A 23,984-nucleotide genomic window follows, 5' to 3' on the forward strand; every position below is an offset into this window, starting at 1 on the left:
TGCCATCTGGTTGATCTGATGAACAGTAGCTTTGAGAGAAGAGTAAAGTGGAGGAAGGGAGGGAGGAGGAAGGAATACAGAGATTGATACTGTAGCTAGACACACACACGTCCCAAACCCACCCCTCCCACACAGCCCATACACACTCACCAGACCCCAGAGACGCAGCGCGTGGACAGGGCGCGGGGCATGATCTCAGAGCCCTGCTGCATGAAGCCTCCCACGGGGAACCACAGGCTGTTGCCCAGGGTGTACTGGTTCTCCAGCACGTCCTTTCGCCCCATAGGACACGGGTGGGAGTTGTACCACTCATACGGACTCAACCTGGGAGGTGGACAGAGACAGAGGTGGACTATGAGCTTAAGTCTTCAACATATGATTTACACATACCAGCATCGTGTCTTAATGAGTGAAAAAGGATCCCCAAAATTGCATTTCGCTGCTCTCTATTAGATAAGTAGATGAGGGAAAGAAGACTTGTATAACCTCTGATCCCAGATCTGTTTGTGTTGCATAGCCAACAGATAAAGGACCACCAGGCTACTCTAACCAGTGTATGCAGGTTGAGGTGTCCCCCAGCCCACTAGGTGGTGTAGTTAGCTACCTGGCGGCTAGGAAGAGCACACAGCTGACAGCCAGGTAGGCCAGCAGCATGAAGAGCCACACGGCCGGAGAGAACGGGTCCAGGAAGGAGAAATAACCTGGCTTCCGGCCCTGATTGGAGGACGAGGACAAAGCTAGTGTTAACAGAGACCAATAGCGGACGGTGCAGTTCAGATTTCAAACACAATGGGGCAGAGTGTTGGCATTGATTGCATTACAGACTGGGCAATGTGAGTACAAGGTCGTATTCATTAGGACTCAACAGAGCAAAAGGTTTTGCAGCAGAACATGGAAACAAGTTGTTTCAGTCCATTTTCTTCAATTTGGTACCTAATGAATACGACCCACGACAGGTTGAGTAATTACATTGATAATGGAATGTATTAGACTACAGAGTTATGTGGTTTGTTTTGTTTGTTGTCCATATATGATAATTGCTTTTTGGATGAATCCGGGTTTGGGGTTGACACTTTATTTTAACGTCTGCTTATAAACTGCTTATAATCATCATGATCATAGTTTGAATACATCCTTATTCATGACTTGTATATGAATGATTGATACATGCAATGTACTCGCCTATGGGACTAAATGCATCCACGTCTGATAGGCATTTTGCTAATGCTTAACAAACCATTTTATCACGGTCTATAAACAGTTTATAGGCACACAAATAAAGTGTTATCCGAGGTAGTAACAACTAAGCCATATACGGAACAATGTATAAAACAGTGCATATTCCACTGCACCCCTGGTCCGGCTGGACGTTTCCATTGACTTCTTTGTTATACTGGGGAAATTGCTTTTCATAGCTAGGACTGACACCAAGGACATGGCAAGAGCCGTGACAACTCTCACAGTGGAAAAGCACCAACAGAGTACAGCACACGCAATCTGTACTCAATGACAGTGCATAACCATTAGTGGTAAACCATAACTAAATGGACTGGTCTCCGTGGTCATCTTACCAGATGGACTCTGTACAGGATGCTGATGCCCAGAGACATGAAGGGTTTGGAGAAATCTATGACCTTCTCCCTCTCTGAGGTGATGGTGAACCCAGCTACCGCCAAGTCTGCTTTCTGTAGGAGAGAGGGACAGACGGAGATGGATAGGGCGAGGGGGCGGGGGGAGAGGAGAGGAATAGAGGGATAGGGAGAGAGACAGAGAAAGAAAGTGAGAGAGCGAGAGATAAAGAGAGAGAAGGAAGGGAGAGAGAGAGATATAAGACAGAGGGGAGTCGAAGAGGGAGGAAGAGAGAGCAGAGAGATGGAGAGAGATATATTTTTAAAAGGATGTTATCGAGGAGGACTTGAAAGCAGTCTTGACATGTAGGAAAGCAGGAGGGGAAGAGTCTTCAAGAGGGAGGTCTAGAGGAAGGAGTGGGGCGGGAAACACCATAGAGGGCATAGTCATCATAGAATGCATGGCTGCTCCAACAAAAACAAGACCCCAGACACCTCTCAGTTCCTTAATTACAGCTTAATTGATTAACGAGGACAGACTCGTTAACGAGTTTCACCCACTTTCATCATGCCATACCGAGAGAGACAGAGAGAGAGAGAGAGAGAGAGAGAACGAGAGAGAGAGAGAGAGAGAGAGAACGAGAGAGAGAGAGAGAGAGAGAGAGAGAGAGAGAGAGAGAGAGAGAGAGAGAGAGAGAGAGAGAGAAGGGGGTGGGTTAGTGTGTTATTCAATGAACTGTTCATAAAATGCTAGTTTGTGTGTGTGTGTGTGTGTGTGTGTGTGTATTGCATAAGTAGGCATATTAAAACATCTAGTGAGTGTGTATTTTCATGGAATTTACATAACTTTGTGTGAGGGCTCACTCTGCATATCCATTAGTGTGTGTGTCACCAAGAGCGTGTTCACTCCACATGAGCGCATGTCTGTGTGCACTTACAGTGTGTACACTCTTAGAATGATAAGTGCTATCTAGAACCCAAAAGGTTCCATAGGAGAACCCATTTGAAGAACCATTGTTGGTTACATGTAAAAACCCTTTCCACAGAGGATTCTACATAGAACCCAAAATGATTCTACCTTGAACCAAAAAAGGGTTTTACCTGGAACCAAAAAGGGGTTCTCCTATGGGGACACCCGAAGAACCCTTTTGGAACCCTTTTTTCTAACTGTATACACACGTGTGTGTACACGTGCGTTCATCAGGGTTTGTGCGTGCCAACCTACACTAGGTCATCACAGGCTGCACCACCGTATAATTAGCGACAGAGAGACATTTGATTAGCCTCTTAACGCGCCGGATGGGTCACGCACGGCTCCACTACCCCACCAGCTCCACTCACACTGGGGGGAAAGTAAGGTCATTATGGATGCCATCATCATTATCATTACCATTTTCAGTAACGGCATTATTAGATGCTATCAGGAGTCGAGATAGGGCCAGCAATCACACAGATAGCATCGGTAATTGCAATTGTCCTTTTTAGCAGTGGAGGTAGAAGTAACGGGTGACTATGGCGTTGTGGCAAAAATATCGTTATCAGTCACAAACATAGCAGCAACAGTAGTGCTAGACACTGTGTTGTTACTATGGCAATAGCAGTTGAAGGAGCATTGAGTGCCTTGCGGATTCTGGTACATTTGGCTCTGCGTCACAAAGTGGTCCTGGCTGCCTGCTCCCCCTTCCTCAGGGACCGGTTCCTGCTCAACCCCTCCTCTGAACTGCAGGTGGGTGCCAGTGAAAGCCACCTTGATACACACTATTTGGGTTATGTTTGATAAATGTTGAGTGTCAGCTTCAGATGTACTAGCCTCGGACAGACACGTCTTGTCACGTGCCCTTTCAATGATCTGACTGTTTTAATAGGCATGTCTTTGAGCCTGGGAAGTTATCAAATGTTGCATCATGCCAGCTGTGGTTCCAGTCCTATGCCTCATTATAGAAGATACTATCACAAGTCTTGCAGGATATGACACTAATGGCTTACACGATTGATCATAGGAAAAATACACTACATGACCAAAACTATATGTTGAACATGGGCATTAATATGAAGTTGGTCCCCGTTTGGCTGCTATGACAGCCTCCACTCTTCTGGCTAGGCTTTCCACAAGACGTTGGAACATTGCTGCGGGGTCTTGCTACCATTCAGCTGCAAGAGCATTAGTGAGGTCGGGCACTGATGTTGGGCGATTAGGCCCGGCTCGCAGTCAGCGTTCCAATTCATCCCAAAGGTGTTTGATGGGGTTGAGGTCAGGGCTCTGTACAGCCCAGTCAAGTTCTTCCACACCGATCCCGGCTGAGTCGTTGTTGCTCCTAGAAGTTTCCACTTCACAATAACAGCATCTTACAGTTGACCGGGGCAGCTCTAGCAGGGCACAATTTGACAAACTGACTTGTTGGAAAGGTGGCATCCTATGACGGTGCCACGTTGAAAGTCATTGAGCTCTTCATTAAGGCCATTCTACTGCCAGTGTTTGTCTATTGAGATTGCATGGCTGTGTGCTCGATGTTATACACATGTCAGCAATGGGTGTGGCTGAAATCGCCAAATCCACTCATTTGAAGTGGTTTCCACATACTATTGTATGCTGTATAAAGTGTAGCTAGCTACAATAATATAATGAGAGGTCAGTCACTCAGTGTACTGAACATTGCACTGAACTTCCTTATCAACCCTGTCCAATCACAGTAGAGTGTATGGGAGTTGTTTTGTTACTTTTAACTGTGGTAAATGCACCAGCTGCTGATTCTGAAGAAAATACTACGTAAGGGCCACAGGGGGTCTCGGATGTTATACACCTGTCAGCAACAGGTGTGACCGAAATCGCCGAATCCACTCATTTGAAGGGGTGTCCACATACTTTTGCGTATATAGTGTGTGTGATAAAAGCTGTGACACCAGATCTTTATCCGTACATTCTTACCACAGAGAGCTACAGAATAACCTGACGATCAGCAGACTTTGATTGAGATGCACGACTTCACAACCCTTTGATCAGTGTGGTCACCAACCATGGTCCTAGAGAGCTTAGCAGGTTTTTGCTCCATCCCAGCACTAACACCTGATTCAATGACTCAACTAATCGTCACACTTTTAGATGAATTGTATCAGGTATTGTAGCGCAGAGCTGGGGCAAAGCCTGCCCGTCCCTATAGCGCTCTACGACCAAGGAATTTAGACAGCCTTCTCATTAGTTATCGTGGCCGATCATAGGCTGCCTTTGACTGATTGACGACCCACCTCATTGACCCACTTTTACAGCCAGTCGTCTCGACGGTGTGCCTGCGTGTGTGCTTACCCTATTGATGAGCTCTCCCACCATGCCTGTCCAGGATCCATTCGGTTCAGGCGCTCCGTACAGCCCGTCCTCCACCAGCTTGATCCTGAAGGAGAACTTCAACAAGTCCGACATCTCTCTTAGCATGTCCACACAGAAGCCCTGGTACCGGTCGTTTCCCTGCAGCTCCTGGTAGTTGGACTTATGCATCACATACGGGTTCTCCTGCAATAGAAGGACATCAAAAGGTCCTTCAAGAGCTATAATTCAAAGAAGGCGAAGGCATTTTCCCGAAACGTGTTGATAAAAAAAAAAAGAATACCCCTCTGCGTGTCTTTTGTTATTACATGTAGCACTGACTTTGCTAACAGACACTTATTAAGGAATACATTTGCTGACTATGACTGTGATATGTGGTTGTCTCTCAAAGCTACCTTAAGATGAATGCACTAACTAAGTCGCTCTCGATAAGATTGTGTGCTCAGTGACTAAAATGGAAATCTACATGTAATATATATCTTTGAAGGAAACATCCTACCAACAGCTGCTGAATATTTCTTCATCATTATTCCGAGAAGGAACAGTGTCCTGAAGGATTTACTAAGGGCTGACTCTTTACTTGTAATGCGAGCACATACCCACATTTACATATTTTGTACTTTCTTGCATAGAGGTCACTGGCGAAATGATTTGTCATTAAGGGGCTATATGTGACTTATTAGCCATGAATGACATTAACATCTACAGTACTTAGCACTGACTTGATGATGTGTATAGAACTGATGTTACAAGTTACTGTACGATAAAATGATTATTGTACCCCTAACTGGCTCCTTTTTTGTTCTTGGTAAATTTTATGTAATTTTATTTAACTAGGCAAGTCAGTTAAAAACAAATTCTTATTTACAATGACAGCCTACCAGGGAACAGTGGGTTAACTGCCTTGTTCAGGGTCAGAATGATAGATTTTTACCTTGTCAGCTCAGGGATTCGATGCAGCAACCTTTCAGTTACTGGCCCAACGCTCTAACCACTAGGCTACCTGCCGCCCCCAAATGAATCTGGAACACTTGAGAAATGTTGTTTGACCCAAAATGGCCAACAGAAAACCAACAGTTTCACATCTACCAATGCAAATGTGCGAAACCAATATGTCTTTACCAATATGGTGGTGACGATGAGCGTCTTGTTAGCCAACGTCTCCGACATGTTGATGTCCAGAGACGTCGAGTTCATCGCCAACGTGTTGTTAGAGTACCAGATCCCGATCTATACACAGGGATGATGAAGGAAAGAAAGGGAGGAGAGGGGGATGAAGAGGAAGAGGTAGAGAATAAGGTTGAACCCATGATCAATGTGTATGTTTTAGTCAAAATATTTTGTGCTTGTCAAATCAACTCCTAAATAGAGCCACCCCCCCCCCCCAAACCCCACCATGACCCAGTGACATTTGAACCCATGATCCCCTGACCTCTTTATGACCTCCACGGTGCTTCTCCAGGATTCTCAGGGTGTAGTTTGTCCTCTGGCCTTTGCTGTTGAACTCAACCCTGCCGGTCAACCCATCATACTCCACCTGAGAGAGACAGAGAGACAGAGAGAGAGGGAGAGCGAGAGAGAGAGCGAGAGAGAGCGAGAGGGAGAGCGAGAGAGAGCGAGAGAGAGCGAGAGGGAGAAAGAGGGAGAGCGAGAGAGAGAGAGACAGAGAGACAGAGAGAGAGAGACAGAGCGAGAGAGAGAGAGAGAGAGAGACAGAGCGAGAGAGAGACAGAGCGAGAGAGCGAGAGCGAGAGAGAGAGAGAGAGAGAGAGAGAGAGGATAGAGAAAAAAACATACATTTATTATTTCAAGTAGCCAGAGAAAGAGAGAGCGGCAAATAGAGAGACAAATTATGTGGAACAGAAAGAGAAGAGAGGGACAGAGGAACAGAGAGAAAGAGAAAGGGAAAGATTCAGCCCAGACAAACAGACAGGCTAGGCTTGACAGTGGCGAGAGAGACAGAGAAATGTATGGCTAAAACAAAAGGCAGGCAGCAAGACGGAGGGTGTGAAGAGAGATTCAGGATGAATTACACCCTAAAAGAGAGGAAGAACAAGAGATTCCCAAACGAGGAACAACAAAGCGGGGGAAGGAGGGGGGAGAAAGAGGGAGAGGAGTGGAACCACTGCCAAAGAGAGTGTAGGAATGATGGAGTGATGCACGGAGAGCGAGAAAACATTGTCTGAGACGGAGAGAGATGAGGGGAGAAACAGATGGGGAGAAGATAAGAAGTGGCAGACTACGATATGATAGGAGGAAGGAAGGAAGGAAGGAAGGAAGGAAGGAAGGAAGGAAGGAAGGAAGGAAGGAAGGAAGGAAGGAAGGAAGGAAGGAAGGGATGGAGAGAAAATCGAGAAAATACGCTGCCCAGCAGAGCGCAACAATGACGATAGGAAGAATACCATCAAGACCACAACACACACCAACCACCCTAACAACAACAACAACACCCACAAAACAATGTGGTTTACATGGCAACAACCGAAAGTCCCAAAGGCGACAGGAAGGTTATAAGACAGTGCTGCAAGCACTAATGTATTGCGAAGTGGAGCTGTGCTATTCACTAGTTAGCCTACTGGTACGGTTGGGGTAAATTCCAATCCAACTCAGTCAATTGCTCAATAATTCAGGATTCACTTCATGAATTGAACAATTCAATCACATTTATTTCATGAGCTGAAATGCCATTCATTCCGCAAATATACTGAATTTAAATGGATTTGTCCCACAACCCTTGTTACTTCAGTAGTTCAGTACCAAAAGCGGCCATGTTTTAGTTGGTACCTGACTGTTCTGTATTCAACAACATTACATTGCTGCCTTGGCAGGAGAACGAGTTGGCTAAGGTGGCAAATGTATAAATAGCTAGCCAGGCTAGTTGGGAGAGTGTTCAGTAACAGGTGAATGTACCATGCCATATTGCATACTTCAACTAAGCGTTGGACCTATTGGGACACAACCTGTAGTGGCTCTTTCCTGCAGTCAAATTACCTGGCGGTCTCATAGGTGGAATGTTATTAATCATTTTTATAATTTCATAATTAATAAACATAATTTTTTTTAAACAACAGAAGATCCGGTGTTTCTATGTCAAACAGTTTTGTTATATTTCAGTCTTCTGTGATGTACTTAACGTGTAATATTAGGACGCAAACTCAAAATGATATATATTTGAACTCTATATCTGACATGTCTTCTTTTTTCAAGCCCATAACCATGTGTATACTTAAGACTATCAAGAGACACTCTATCCTGATTTAGCCCACTGCAGTAAAAGGTTAAACAATGTTCCATTGTTGCCTAGGCAAGACAGGAATTAGTTGGCTTATATGCAGGTGGCACAACTGGCTAGTTGGGACACACAGGTGAACTAACGGTTTCTGTAGTCAACAACATTACATTTGTCGCCTTAACAAATGAATCAGTTGGCTAATACAAAATGGGCTAGTTGGGACAGCATTGGGACAGCATTGGGACAACGTTGGGTAAAGAGAGAGTATGTGTTAGTACCATGCGCAGGTAGTTCATCAGGCTGGTGCCATGCTGCCAGATCTGAGGAGTGGTACAGCTGAGCGGCTTCACTCCAATCTCCTGACTCCGGTTGAGCTCACGCACCGCCCCCACCACCACATGCACCGCATCAAACATGAGAGCCGACGACAGCTGTGGGAGGGAGAGAGAGAGAGAGAGAAAGAGAGGGAAGGGGAGAAGGGGATAGGGTGGAGGGAGGGAAGCAGAGAGTAAGAGAATAGTTGATACAAATGTGAGAGAGAGTAGGAAAGACGTAGGGAGGGAGGGAAGGAAAGCCAGAGATGGAGAGACAGAAAAAGAGAGAAAGATGAGAGAGGCAGGCATGAAGATCGAGATAGAGAAAGACAAAAAGAGTGAGAAAAAGAGTGAGAAACGTTGGGATAGATGTAATGCTACTCAGTCAACAAGGTGGCACTGTGGTCCGTGCCAAAGCTGTGTGATTCAATCAAACTTAAAGGGATACTTCAGGATTTTGGAATTGAGATCTTTTATCTACTTCTTCAGAGTCAGATTAACTTGTGTATATCATTTTTATGTCTCTGTGTCTCGTATGAAGGAAGTTAGAGGTAGTTTTGCGAGCCAATGCTAACAAGCATTAGCGCAATGACTGAAAGTCTATGGGTATCTGCTAGCTTGCTAGCTGCGCTAATGCTAGTTGGCAAATGCGATAGCGCTAGTTAGCAACTTCCTTCAAACTGCACGCAGAGACATAAAAATGGTTTCCATGAGTTCACCTGACTAGATTAAGAGCCTCATTGCCATAATGCAGAAGTATCCCTTTAAAAATGAATGACATCTGGTCAGGCATCAGTCAACCTGGCAGAGTGTGAATCACGCAGACTGTGAGTGACAGCATGGCAATATGTGTACTTCGACGGGCAGTTTGACCGTGTAAAAAGGAATAGTGATAAAGTCTGTCTACCAGAGGAGGCTGGTGGGAGGAGCTACAGGAGGACGGGCTCATTGTAATGGCTGGCTTGGAATTAATGGAACGGAATCAAACATGTGGTTTCAATATGTTTGATGGGTTTGATACCGTTCCATTCCAGCCATTACAAAGAGCCCGTCCTCCTATAGCTCGTCCCACCAGCCTCCTCCGCTGTGTGTGACCTAGAAATGTACGTGTAAATGTGTGGCATTGCACGTATGAGTAAATGTATGAGTGAGAATGTAGAAATGGATGTCATTATACTGTTATAGTATAAAATATATAATACTATATCAGTATAAGTTATCATAGTCGAGAGTATACGGGTAACAGCACGTGGATAACTTAGCAGTAGAGAGAACACAAACATACTTAGCTGACCGTATATGAGTAAATTACTGTAGCAGTATATGAGTGACAGCAGTAACAGTATGTGACAGTGTATGAGAAAACGATATGAGTAACAAGTATATGAGTGCTGGTAAATAATTAGTATACGAGTGACAGTAAGACTACACAATATATGAGTGTTTGAAGAAGATATGAGTTACAGTATATGAGAGTATATGAGTACAGTATATGAAAGAGAGTGAGTATGAGTATGAGTGTTAGTCACAGTAATAGTGTATGAGTACAACCACATACAAGGATTCCGGTTCTCACCGACGGGCCGGGGTAGGGGCTGAGGTCACAGCCCTCCCTCCAGGACAGGTTGAGACTCCTGATGAACTCCAGGTAGAAGGGATGGCTGCTGTTGAGCATGGAGAAACCTACGATGTTGGATTGGTCATCCACCACGTCGTCCAATCGCAGCAGGGGAAAGTCCTGATTGACAAAAGAGGGAGGGAGGGGCTCGAAAGTTAGTTTAATCGCAGCAGGGGAAAGTCCTGATTGACACAAGGAGGTGGGAGGGGCTTGGGAGTGAACATTCTGAGAGAGCTAGCTAAACCATACAGGTAGGGGAAAATGTTAATGTTAATGTTTTCCCCCTCCCCAGTCATGTCAATTAAATTATTGTTCAACAGTGAGCAGTGGAGGCTCCTCAGAGGAGGAAGGGAAGGACCATCCGCCTCAGTGAATTTCACAAAAAAAAAAATGGTATTACATTGAAAAAGTGATCCTTTTTAGATAAAACTACACAAAATATATTCACGTCACCAAATAATTGATTAAAACACACTGTTTTGCAATGAAGGTCTACAGGATCCTCAATAGCACTCTTTAGGGTAGCACCATGGTGTAGCTGGAGGACAGCTTGCTTCCGTCCTCCTCTGGGTACATTGACTTCCATATAAAACCTAGGAGGCTCTTGGTTCCTACCCCCTTCCATAATTATGACAACTTCCGGAGGACGTACTCCAACCTATCAGAGCTCTTGCAGCATGAACTGACATGTTGTCCACCCAATCAAAGGATCAGAGAATGAATCTAGTACTGAAAGCATAAGCTACAGCTATCTAGCACTGCAGTGCATAAAATGTGGTGAGCAGTTGACTCAAAGAGAGAGAAAGACAATAGTTGAACAGTTTAGAACAAATTCATTTCTTCAAAAATGAAGGAGAAGCCAGAGAGAGAGAGAGATTGTCATTTTTCAGTTTCACTTACTTAGCTAGCAAATGCAGCTGGCTAGTTTAATTACTCAAACAACCGGCTCAAACAGAGGGATGCTATGTTATCCAGCTGGCTATGACTATCCAACACAACACTGAAACTCTTCCAAGTCAAGGTAAGCTTTTGGTTTTATTAATATATTGCCTAACTGCTTACTGACTGTACACTGTAACGTTACTGCATGATTGTAGCGGGTTTACTAACGCATTAGTTCTATTAGCTATGTTGACTAGGATGTTACATGAAAGTGAACTGTGTTTATGCGTGATCAGGGATGTGTATTCCTTCTGCCGATTCTGTGGAAAAACGTTTCTTAAACTGAAGCAAACGAAACGGGGATAAAAATACCTGAATTTGTCCAATAGAAACTAATTTGCAACTGTTGGACTAATGATTACACCCTAGTGTCACGACTTCCGCCGAAGTCGGCTCCTCTCCTTGTTCGGGCTGTGTTTGGCGGTCGACGTCACCGGCTTTCTAGCCATCGCCGCTCCATTTTTCATTTATCCATTTGTTTTGTCTTGTTCCCTGCACACCTGGTTTTCATTCCCCAATCACACTACATTGGTTTGTTTTGTCTTACATGTCTATTTTGACGCGCTATACCGGTATGCGTTTATGCCGTGTTTTATCTCACGAGGTATGTTTATTTGTTTGTACATAATTATTGTGACTGTTTGCCCGTTTGCACTTATGCCTTATTGGCTGGAGGTTGACCCAGTGGCGTCCGTCTGTTGGTTTCTCCTGCCTAAATAAAGTGTGCGCCTGTTCACAACTCTCTGCTCTCCTGCACCTGACTCCGCTCCCAGTACGCACACCATTGACACCTAGCTAAACTAGATGCAGGCAAGAGTGTGCAAGGAGGTATTGAATGTGTCACTGTCTGTCCATGTGTCACTGTCTGTCATCGCAAAATTCTCTCGACCTGTGTGCACCTTTGTTGTAAACTTTCATTCATAGGCTAGTTTGTAGCAACCTCATGATGGGTATAGGGAACATTTTTGTATCATGTAGTAGCCTAAACCTATTGATGTTACATTGAACTGAGTGAATGCAATATGAATGACAGTCATCCAACATGCTGTAATAGAAATAAGGACATGCTAATAAATGGCACTGACCGCCACTGACAGTGAGGTATGAGATAGTAGTGTGATGGGGTAGAAAAGGGCAGTAAGTAAGTACATCTTTCTTCTTTTTAAAATCATTTTGAAATACAGCATATCTGAAATACGGCTCTGGAAAAGGTAATTGCATTTGGACAGCAGTAGTAACAGTGTACCACAGCGTCTCACAGTAGCTGAATACAGTAAGGAGACCATGGTACAATACAGAGACAGCGTTTTGGCACCGGCAGGCAGGACACCAATGCTTCTAGTTCCAGACAGTAGAGCGGCGTGCCATTCAGCTATGAAAATGAAAAGGGTCATGATTTAGAGATTTCTGGTCCCTCTCCAATGTTCAGGGAACTGCCGTTTCTCACTTGGGTGTGTGAGGCGTGCGCACTTGTAAGTACCACAGCAAAAATGCCCTGCACTGTAGACGGGACGGGATAAGATGTAGAAAATATTACTAGCTATGTAAGTCACCTCGCACAAGGGCATGCGCCAGGCATAGAAATAATGATGACAAGCGGTGCACTCCCATCATGCATTTCAGATGAGATCTGCCGCGATAGCCGTCCACAGGCCGAGCAGAGAGGATTGTGGGTAGGGTACGGAGAGGGAGGGGAGGAGAATTTTGATTGGTATGCTCTTACCATTGTGGTGAGTATGTACTTGTAAAATGCTGATGTCATCCCCAGTTCTGATGCCTGAGGGGTGGAAAAGGAGAGAGGGGGGGGGGCATTGTAACAGTGCTGATACATTGAACTGCACTGCACTGTGGGTGATACAGTAACTTTATCATATGGCATTAAGGTAACACGTTTGCTAGCTTTAGACACATGAGCAGGTGTTTAGCATGTAGAACATTGACCTTTGAAAGCTAACAGCGCATATCTGCTATTTTTGACAGTTGATTACACGTGCATACACATGGCATACGTGAACACTACATCTAGCGTTTACATAGCTTACAGTACTGGCACCAGTAGACTACAGAATAGAATAATACATCATTTCAAAGCATACATATATAATGTGCCTTCTGGCCACAATATTGAGTAGGATAAATGGTGCTATGTGTTATACTGCAGAGAATGACATTGAGCTGGGCAAGGCGAACCTACATAAGGCTCTGCTAATACATTAATAATTCATACATAGCAGATTCATAAGCAGTGTTTAAGCATTTCTTGAATGTTATAAATGCTCATGTCAACACCTGCAAGTAGATTAATTATATCATGGTAACATCACTATGATACAATGATTATCAACTTGACATAAGCATTTATGGAATGTTTATGTACTGCTTACAAATGTGTTATGTATGAGTTATACATGTGTTATGAAGTCCTTATGTAGCTCTAGGTAACTTTCAAATAAAGTGCTACATGATTCTTTGAAATATTTGAAACTATATTATAAACTGGATAGTTCGAGCCCTGAATGCTGATTGGCTGACATCCGTGGTATATCAGACCGTATACCACGGGTATGACAAAACAGTTATTTGTACTGCTCTAATTACATTGTTAACCAGTTTATAATAGCAATAAGGCACCTCGGAGGTTTGTGGTATATGGCCAATATACCACGGCTAAGGGCTGTATCCAGGTACTCAGCGTTGCGTCATGTTTGAACAGCCCTTAGCCGTGGTATATTGGCTTAATATTGCTTAAATATATAATACTAATATATTCCGTTAAGCAGGACTTATATCCAAAGCGACTTACAGTCATGCGTACATATATTTTACGTACGGGTGGTCCCGAGAATCAAACCCACTATGCTGGCATTGCAAGCGCCTTGCTCTTTCACCTGAACTACAGAGGACCACACTGTTGTTAGTTGTCTTTGTGACTGTAGCCTGGTGAGGGTCCTGACCTTTCTGAGGATGAGGTAGGAGATGGAAGCATTGGCGTCGATGATGATAGTAGCCACTTTATCGTCTCTGATCTCCTTTAGCAGGGGGGTGGGGTCCAGGCTTTCGTCCAGCATCCTAACGGACAGTGTTTCCCGGGAGATCAGGAAGCGCCGCACCAGCTCCTCCAATCGCAGCAGGCCTAAGGGGTGGAGGCGGAGCACTTCAGAGGCTTGATGAAACACATACTTTGTGATACCTCAACCAAACATTACAGAGTACGATAGCACTGTATTGCTATTTCAAAAGACATTTTGATTACTGCTACCGGAAAAACATGATATTTTGCTCTATTTCTCTGTCCCCCCATCACTTTATATTATGCTGTGTAGTAACTTTAAATCTACTTTGGTAACCAGAAGGTAACTGTACATGTCTAGATGGTGCTGTTAACACATATTTTCACATTCTCTGTTACCAGTATGTTTAATCCGATATTTAGGTGAGGTGTGTAACAAAGGTATCATTTGAGTTACAAGAAGGATTTCTGAATGTGTTAAATTGTTTCACTTTTTCCTTAAATTAATGAGGAGGACTATCCTCATCTTCGTCCCTGGACAGAAAGTACATGTCCACCTTTACTTCCTACCCCTTTTTATAACATTCAGTGACCAGTGAGTTACTCTATCCAAAAACGAGTCTATCACATGCCTGACCTTGATAATCGCAACAATAAACTCTCCCTAGGGTGACTGGAATTGAACCGGGCCTTGAACAGGGAACAGACAAACCAACAGAGTGGCAATATTGCCGACTGGAAAATAAAACAAGGAAAACCAAGGGAAGAGGAAAGAATAGACACCATTTTGCGAAAGAACGTTACACGGAGCGCAGACCAGACCAGCCAAGTGGGAAACAGTGGGCTCCATAAAGAGAGAGGGTTGCGCATTCGGCACACCCAACCTTGGCCCAGACCTGAGCAGTCGAGTAGAGCAGCAGCTCATAAGTGGAAGGCATAATCCACTCTGGAGGGGAACTGGGCTAATCCACCACCTGGACTGGCTGGGCGGCTGCAGTCTGTGTGCAGGGGACCCTGGAACGCAGGAGGACTGATGGGAAGGTGATAGAGGGGTTGTATGAATGGCTCCAGGCTACTGGAGTACTCTTGTACAGTTCAGGGCCTTTGTTGGAGTTTGAAGAGAGGAGCATCAGACCAATGCAAAATGATACGCACTACTGCTCTGCTGAAGCTTCAGGGGCATCGGCTGTACGCTGACAAGTCTAAAGCGTCAAAACATATACACAGTACATGAACCTCAACAGATAGCTATACACTACTTGAACCTGCTTGGACTACTTGAACCTGCTAAATAAAGGATTACGTGAGCATGGAGGCGGCAGGTAGCCTAGTGGTTAAGAGCATTGGGCCAGTAACCGAAAGGTCGCTGGTTTGAATTCCAGAGCCGACTAGGTGAAAAATCTGTCGATGTGCAAGGCACTTAACCCTAATTGCTCATGTTAGTCGCTCTGGATAAGAGCATCTTCTAAAGGACTCAAATGTAAACATGCACCTTGAGGAAAACAGCAACGCAGGGCATCTCATTTGACAACGTATACAGTGTATCATTTCTTATACACTCTCCACCCTCACACTGGTGATACTGCAACAATAGGCAAGGTCTAGAAGCACGAGACACACGCAGTAGCAAACACCCTGCACTCACACTCAACCTTTGCTCAGATCAAACCGTAACCGTGGAGAGTTGATGTATGGAGGTAAAGGAAATAGACTGTACACTCTTAGAAAAAAGGGTTCCAAAAGGGTTCTTCAGGTGTCCCTATAGGAGAACCCTTTTTGCTTCCAGGTAGTACCCCTTTTGGTTACAGGTAGAACCTTTTTTGGTTCCATGTAAAATATTCTGTGGAAAGGGTTCTACATGAACCCAAAAGGGTTCTACCTGGAACCAAAAAGGGTTCTTCTAAAGGTTCTCCCGTGGGGACTGCCAAAGGACCATTTTAGGTTCTAGATAGCACCTTTTGGTTCCAGTTAGAACACTTTTGGGTTCCATGTAGAACCCTTTCCACAAAATGTGTACGTAGGGAGGTATCGTAGCACGGAATTATACAAGTAGGGAACTATAGGAAGATGCATGCAGTATCAGATGCCTTGAGGCATACACTCACACTCTGCCTTGGCGCAGATGAGGCTGGCGGTGGGGTAGCTGAAAGAGCGGAGGATGGCACCTATAGCCAGGCTCAGGTCCTCGTTGCTGGGGTAGAGGCTGACCGAGGCGAAGCGGAGGTATGGGAGTTTGGGCGTCTCCTCCGGGCCCACCTTCACATGAGGGATCTGAGACAGCAGGCAACATAAGGCGTTACAAATGCACTTTTAGGCATTATGAATCGGTCATGGGAAGTGTTCATAATTGTTTATGTGAGTACGTTATAAAGGATGGTCATGTATGATACTAATGGATTATTATTGTCATATGTTTGTACACTATAAAAAGCAAAAGTATTATTAGCATATCGTACACAAAGAGTAAAGGAAGGGAGAGGAAGGGGTTGGGTGGTAAATTTAAGGCCCAGTGCAGTCAAAATGATGTTTTTCGCTGTGTTTTGTATCATATTGTACAACAGTTGATGAAACGAACACTGTAAAAGTGGGAAAACATTTGATCGGGGGACATTTCCTGATAGTTGCTGGTTGAAAATACAATCTACACAAGACCTTCTAATCAGCAGGTTTCGCATGGGTGGAGTTTTGGCTTGCCTGGCGACATCACCAGGCACTATAAGTTCCTGTAGACCAATAACAAAGAGCGTTTAAAACGCCTGCCAATAACAGCTAGTTTTCAGATGACATATCTCTCCCCCTTCCCCTCGTCGCTCATACCACTCCCAGACAGTCCTAGCAAAATTATTGCCTGAGAACTATTACAGTAAGGTAATTATTTGACATTGAGATCAAAACGGCTGCATTGGGCGTTTAAGCTTTTACCCTGGACATCATTATCATGCTCTGTCCATCACATTGACATATTCAACCCAATTCAACCAAACAAAACAAAAGCTGTTTTTATACTGGTATTTCATCCATAGACAACTCCAGGGTAAACGGGCTACATTCTTTTCACATTTGCATTTTCTTCCTGTGGCGTGATTTTAAACCCTGTTTGACTTAATCTGGCTAAGGGCCAGGTCTGAAATGTTTCGCCCCTGGGATGAAATGCTGCTTGGCCCGTACTGAAATTAAGTTTAATGTGAAAATGCCTGAAGAGATTTCCATTGGTAGATGATTGACAGCATCCCGTTGCAGATTTATATGACGAGAGATCGTAATCTAACCATGGTTTAAGACTGATTCATTATCGTAGCTAGTGAAAGAAGGAGTATTAACCAGGTCAAATCTCTGCATGACCAAAGTGTGACCATGCAGGTTCGAACTGAATGAGCCACAGTTAACTCATTACAGAGTTCACTAAACTATGACCGAGAGAGAGAGATCAGAGAGGACATTTCCTAGAGTGATGTTGGCTGTGTCCCAACATGAACTGTTTCCACGTCTCCTCTCCCTAACATCCACTGATCTGAAAGGACTTAAAACATATGCCATTTAGCAGAGGCTTTTATTCAAAGCGAACACCATCATTAAGTTTGCTAGCAACACGACAGTGGTAGGCCTGATCACCGACATCTATGAGACAGCCTATAGGGAGGAGGTCAGAGACCTGGCAGTGTGGTGCCAGGACAACAACCTCTCCCTCAATGTGATCAAGACAAAGGAGCTGATCATGGACTACAGGAAAAGGTGGGCCGAACAGGACCCCATTAACATCGACGGGGCTGTAGTGGAGCGGGTCGAGAGTTTCAAATTCCTTGGTGTCCACATCACCAACGAACCATCATGGTCCAAACACACCAAGACAGTCGTGACGTGGGCACAACAAAACCTTTTCCCCCTCAGCAGACTGAAAAGATTTGGCATGGGTCCCCAGATCCATGCCAAAAAGTTCTACAGCTGCACCATCGAGACCATCTTGACCAGTGGCATCACCGCCTGGTATGGCAACTGCTCGGCATCTGACCGTAAAGCGCTACAGAGGGTAGTGGGTATGGCCCAGTGCATCACTGGGGCCAAGATTCCTGCCATCCAGGACCTATATAATAGGCGGTGTCAGAGGAAAGCCCATAAAATTGTCAGAGACTCCAGTCACCCAAGTCATAGACTGTTGTCTCTGCTACCGCACGGCAAGCGGTACCGGAGCGCCAAGTCTAGGACCAAAAGGCTCCTTAACAGCTTCTTCCCCCAAGCCATAGGACTGTTAAACAATTATTTACATTGACCCCGCCCTTCCATTGGTTTTGTAAGCTGCTGCTACTCGCTGTTTATTATCTATGCAAAGTCACTTCACCTCTACCTACATGTACAAATTACCTCAACTAACCTGTACCCCTGCACACTGACTCGATACCGGTACCCCTGTATATAGCCTCGTTAATGTTATTTTATTGTGTTACTTTTTATTATTTTTTACTTTAGTTTATTTGGTAAATATTTTCTTAACTCTTCTTGAACTGCACTGTTGGTTAAGGGCTTGTAAATAAGCATTTCACGTAAGGTCTAAACTTGTTGTATTCGGCTCATGTGACAAATAAAGTTTGATTTGAATTTATAGCAGTGCTACATACAGTCACCGGCCAGTTTATTAGGTACCCCAAACGTTAATGAAAATGGATTGCTCCTACAGACAGTGAGTCACGTGGCCTTGGCTTGCTCTATAAAGCAGGCAGACAGGCATCCAGGCATTCAGTTACTGTTCAATTGAACGTTAGAATGGGCAAAACGAGTGACCTAAGTGACTTTGAGCGTGGTATGATTGTCGGTGCCAGGCACGACAGAGCCAGTATCTCAGAGACTGCCACCGTCCTGGGCTTTTCACAACAGTGTCTAAGGTTTACCTTTAACAGTGCGACAAACAAAAAACATCCAGTCAGCGGCAGTCCTGTGGGCGAAAACAGCTCTTTGATGAGAGAGGTCGAAGGAGAATGGCAAGAATCGTGTAAGCTAACAGGCGGGCCAAAAACAGAAAAATAACGGCGCAGTACAACATTGGTGTGAAGAATGGCTTCTCGGAACTCACAACTTGTCGATCCTTGTCACCGATGGGCTACTGCAACATCCGAACACACCAAGTTCCACTCCTTTCAGCTAAAAACAAGAAGAAGCGGCTCCAGTGGGCACACAATCACCAACACTGGACAATTGAGGAGTGGAAAAACATTGCCTGGAACTTGACAGTGAGTTCAGTTTACTTAAGTGGCCTGGTCAGTCCCCAGACCTCAACCCTATAGAGCATAATGGGATGAGATGGAACGGGCTGTTAGCAGCATGAACGTACCACCATCCAATCTGCAGCAACTGTGTGATGCCATCGCGTCAGCATGGACCAACATCCCTGTGTAACGTTTCCGACACCTTGTAGAATACCTAGAAGAACTCAGGTTGTTCTGGATGCAAAGGGTGGTCCGACCCGGTACTAGATGGGTGTCCCTAATAATCTGGCCAGTGAGAGTACATTTCCTTAATAAGTAAACCCCAGCAGGATAGGTATAAACAAAATGTCCGAAACCTGTCCAGTCCTTTCAATGATCGGTAATCATCCAGTAAGCAGACAAGTAGTGGAGTAGTGGTTTATGGGAGTATGGGGATATAGTATGAGTAGCAGTGTGAATGTGGTTTAGAGGACATAGCTAGCGCACCTCCTTCTCCCCACAGATGTGACTGACAGTTGACCCTGAGGCAGGACTGGAGGCGGGGCCAATCACAGAGACCACCCCCTTCGGCAATATCTGACACACTGAGACAGAGGGGAGAGACAGAGAGAGACAGAGAGAGAGAGAGAGAAACGAGGAGACAGACAGACAGACAGACAGACAGACAGACAGACAGACAGACAGACAGACAGACAGACAGACAGACAGACAGACAGACAGACAGACAGATAGACAGACAGACAGACAGACAGACGTGAGGGAGTGAGAGAGGGGGGAATTAGTAAGGAGAGAGAATTTACCAGCAAGACGGAAGAGTCAATGTCTTGGACGAGGTCCAGTTCTGTCCAGTTCTTGGATGATATATCAAATTAAGAGTCAATGCCGGACACTTTTGATTAATTGTAGCCATAACGGCAATCTGAATCCTCACTCTGTCTATTGGAGATGAGTGTTATTATTCTGTTCAGAAAAACCTGTACGGCTCTCCCAGATCCGAGACAGATTAGCAATGTGTGTGTGTGTATCAGTGGAGGCTGTTGAGGGGAGGAAGGGGCACAATAATGGCTGGAGCGGAGTGAATGGAATGGCATCAAACCATGTGTTTGATGTATTTGATACCATTCCACTTATTCCGCTCCAGCCATTACCACAAGCCCGTCCTCCCCAATTAAGGTGCCACCAACCTCCTGTGGTGTGTGAGTGTGTTTGCACGTGAATACTTGCAGTTCACTCACTGTTTAAAGAGCAACTTAACACCCACTACCATATTGCCTCCCTTTGTGATGGTGGGAGTACAAAAGGCTATAACGTGAAAAATAATGATCTCCGACACACACACTTAGCTTACTCGGTCGATTCGTCCTTCTCCAAGACAATAACGTCTGTCAGCGGTACACTGTGAGTGTGTGAGTATATGTCGGTGTAACTCATGTGATGAGTAACCTTGCCTGGGATCAGAAGACTTGGATTAGCTCCTCCTGAGATAATGTCTTGTCTTTAGCTCAGAGGGCTAACAGTCTTGTGGCACTCAGGAGATCTTGGTTTGAACCCATTCTGTCAAATTTGTATGAGTAAAGTGTCTATCCAGATATAGTTGACAATAAGTGGAACATTGACATTAGCTCAGCGGGCTAATACATTCTTGCGCTACCCAGGATTCGACCTGGGTTTGAAACCCGTCGGTCACATTTGAATGAATAAGATGTCTATCCAGCTCAATTTAGAAAATAGTGGTTTGTACTGATCATGCTTACTGGTATCGGTGGTGTCATACTGTGAGTCCTTCTGCAGCTCGAAGATGTCCACCTCCACCCGGGCTCTGGACTGGCCCTCAAAAAAACTGTTAATGTTCTCCCTGGCCAGGGCCAGCGCTAGCCGCTCCCCTCGCCCACACACCGACTGGTCGTCCAAAATGGCCGCTGAACGATAGAAAGATAGACGAGAAGAAAAAGGAGCATGATAAACCAGACCCGGGGGCAGACGGATTCAAATCCACTGTTGGGTTTTGTCATTCCTTTCAAAAGAAGTCTATCTGATCTATGCTCCAATAAGGCTGACCTTTTGACTAACATTCAACCCATCTGTGAAATGGATGCCAGGGGTGAGTCACAGAGAATCACACGGACTAGAGCCATTTTCAAGGAAAGGTTATTCAGGGGGAAAAGTGGACAACCTGTCATCTGACATTTAGGATGATCACTGAATGATGATCACATCGGTGAAGTCAGCGAGATGTACATAACCAAATGAGTTCATAAATGACCCTATCATCCTTATGGTAACGACCCATGTTTACATTACAATTACTGAGGAATGAGGCATTCTCTGATCCAAGCCTTATCTTCCTGATCTTCAATTAGCCTACAGTATGCGTATCCATGGAGACATTGATAGAACATTGTACTGTGAACTGTACTGTACTGCACTGCAGCTTCCTGTGTTACCAGACACTCTTACTGACACTCTTACTGACAGTTGTGGCTGCTTCGCGTGATATATTGTTGTCTCTACCTTCTTGCCCTTTGTGCTGTTGTCTGTGCCCAATAATGCGTGTACCATGTTTTGTGCTGCTACCATGTTGTGCTGCTGCCGTGTTGTGTTGCTACCATGCTGTTGTCATGTTGTGTTGCTACCATGCTGTGTTTTCATGTGTCACTACCATGCTATGTTGTTGTCTTAGGTCTCTCTTTATGTAGTGTTGTTGTGTCTCTCTTGTCGTGTGTTCTGTTCTATATTTTTATTACATTTTACATTTTTAATCCCATCCCCCGTCGGGGAAGGAGGCCTTTTGCCTTCTGGTAGGACGTCATTGTAAATAAGAATGTGTTCTTAACTGACTTGCCTAGTTAAATAAAGGTTAAAGAAAATATATATATACATTTGTGGTACATATGGTACATATGGTGAACTATAATCGCATTAATCAAAATGGCAAGTCAATAACCACAAACAGTTGGTAAAGACACTGAGGAGTAGATTGCCTTGTCAGCCATGATAGTGTGATCCCATCGCACACGTTCGGTCATCACTAGTTACCACAGCCACAAAGGCTTAAACCCTGCCTATTTCTACAATTTATCTTGATAAAATGTGATTTTAAACCTAACCTTACCCACACTGCTAACCGTATGCCTAACCTTAACCTTAAATTAAGACCAAATACCTAATTTTAGTTTTCATGCATTTTTATGATAAAGCCCATTTTGACTTTGTGGCTGTGGTAACTAGTAGAAACCCCACCCATTCTGACGGAGGAGAGCGCGGGAGCCTGGGTGAAAGAGAGCGGGGCCATGGTCAGCAACAGTAAGAGGAAGTAAATCGACAGCAGCAGCGCTGGCAGAGCCGGCATCTTCCACTACTCCTCATGGAGAACGGTCTTCTGGCTGCCTGGTCCACCACCTGCTGGACGGGAGGACTCATTATAACATAATATAGAACTATATGACATAATATATGGCTGGAGCTAAGTGATATAATACACACCTGACTAGGGGAGAATCTCAGTTGCATACTCCTCGCATCCTCTCTCCTCACCTCCTTTTTGAAATCCATTGGATGAACAAGCCAGAGGCCCCTCCCCTCTGACCTTCTACTCCAATGGGTTTTAAGGAGGTGAGGAGAGAGGACGTGTGGAGTATGTCATTGAGATGCTCCCCAGGAATTCATGTCTATATTTCAGAGGTAAGGAGGCAGCACACACACACAGATAGTTCACACTCACATAGAAACTCACATGGCTACCAGAATTAGTCACTCAAGGAAAACTTAAAGAGCACAAAGCGAGTAAGAAATAGGGGAAGCCAGGAGAGAGAGAGAAATGGAGCGAGAGAAAAAAGGAGAGACAAAGGTGTAGAAAAATAGGATAATTAGTTGAGGAGGGATGGCAAAATGTGTAAAAATCTTCAAAGTAGATTACAGCTACAGTAGTGAGATTTAGGGAGGGCCGGTATAACTGAACACAGGAAGTAGCCATGGGGTAAAACTAATCTAATATAGTTCCATCACATCCCATAACTTCATCTGTACTCTGGACAGTGAGTTATTTTGTCAACTGTCTGATTTGTTACCCCTGCTAAATGTTTATTTGTCCTGACAATGACGCCTTCCTGCATGCATTTAAACTGGATTCCAAAATGAATTTAAATTGAAAGAGTTGAGTAGGACAGGCTGACAAGGCAAGAGACTGAGGAGTGCAAGACAGTGTGAGATGAGCGGTAATAGATAAAGAAAGAGAATTGAGCTAATATTAGAGGAAGACAGAGAGCACACGAGACAGCTGTACTGAGTGACAGAAAATATAGTAGGAATAGACACGGTACAAATTGTAGGAGAAAATGAGAAATGGTGCCTGGTAGAAATAAATATTATAATGATCCTAATTAATTAGGAGCTTCCGCTAGGCTACATGTGGTGCCATGTAGTGAGACTGCTGTTACAGTACACTGCTACAAAACATGGCACCTCTGGGTGCGTTCGTTTAAAGAGGCAATCTGTGATTGCCACATCAATTTTTGGGACTTTTAAATGAATGATACATATAGCCATTGATTCTTGAAGAGTAGAACTTCTAAACACCTCTTGAGCTTAGTTAAACTGTCATACCCCATCAGAACCCAAAATATATGCTTTGTCTACAGAATATGGTCAGAACTGTGTTGATCTCATCGATGGTGAGTCCTTGCATCCATAGCTCTGTCTATGAATTTGAGTGGTCGCATATCACCAGACCCATCCCTCAGCTGTTCACCAAAACAGTGGTGGTGTGGTGGCTTTGTTCTTGTTT

General features: G+C 44.5%; 1 protein-coding gene across 7 annotated transcripts in view; it reads right to left on the bottom strand.

Moving 5' to 3' along the window:
• The window catches only part of LOC139554612 (glutamate receptor ionotropic, kainate 5-like), a 102,225-nt gene that overhangs the window by 8,429 nt on the left and 69,812 nt on the right, over positions 1 to 23,984 (bottom strand). For 3 of the 7 annotated variants that reach the window (XM_071367559.1, XM_071367555.1, XM_071367553.1), the window contains 14 exons: positions 22,442 to 22,600; positions 20,956 to 21,120; positions 19,688 to 19,785; positions 16,109 to 16,274; positions 13,948 to 14,126; positions 12,717 to 12,770; positions 9,992 to 10,171; positions 8,398 to 8,550; positions 6,320 to 6,424; positions 6,010 to 6,117; positions 4,870 to 5,073; positions 1,572 to 1,685; positions 605 to 714; positions 151 to 324 (listed from right to left, as the gene is read on the bottom strand). In XM_071367559.1, the coding sequence (XP_071223660.1) occupies positions 151 to 324; positions 605 to 714; positions 1,572 to 1,685; positions 4,870 to 5,073; positions 6,010 to 6,117; positions 6,320 to 6,424; positions 8,398 to 8,550; positions 9,992 to 10,171; positions 12,717 to 12,770; positions 13,948 to 14,126; positions 16,109 to 16,274; positions 19,688 to 19,785; positions 20,956 to 21,120; positions 22,442 to 22,550 (1,919 nt within the window). In that variant the 5' untranslated portion in view covers positions 22,551 to 22,600. Of the gene's footprint in view, positions 1 to 150; positions 325 to 604; positions 715 to 1,571; positions 1,686 to 4,869; positions 5,074 to 6,009; positions 6,118 to 6,319; positions 6,425 to 8,397; positions 8,551 to 9,991; positions 10,172 to 12,716; positions 12,771 to 13,947; positions 14,127 to 16,108; positions 16,275 to 19,687; positions 19,786 to 20,955; positions 21,121 to 22,441; positions 22,604 to 23,984 lie in introns of all 7 variants that reach the window. The other 4 variants (XM_071367557.1, XM_071367554.1, XM_071367560.1 and 1 more) reach the window with 2 other exon arrangements.

This window comes from Salvelinus alpinus, chromosome 26 (genome assembly GCF_045679555.1).
Source record: "Salvelinus alpinus chromosome 26, SLU_Salpinus.1, whole genome shotgun sequence".
In the NCBI taxonomy this organism is placed as follows: domain Eukaryota; kingdom Metazoa; phylum Chordata; class Actinopteri; order Salmoniformes; family Salmonidae; genus Salvelinus; species Salvelinus alpinus.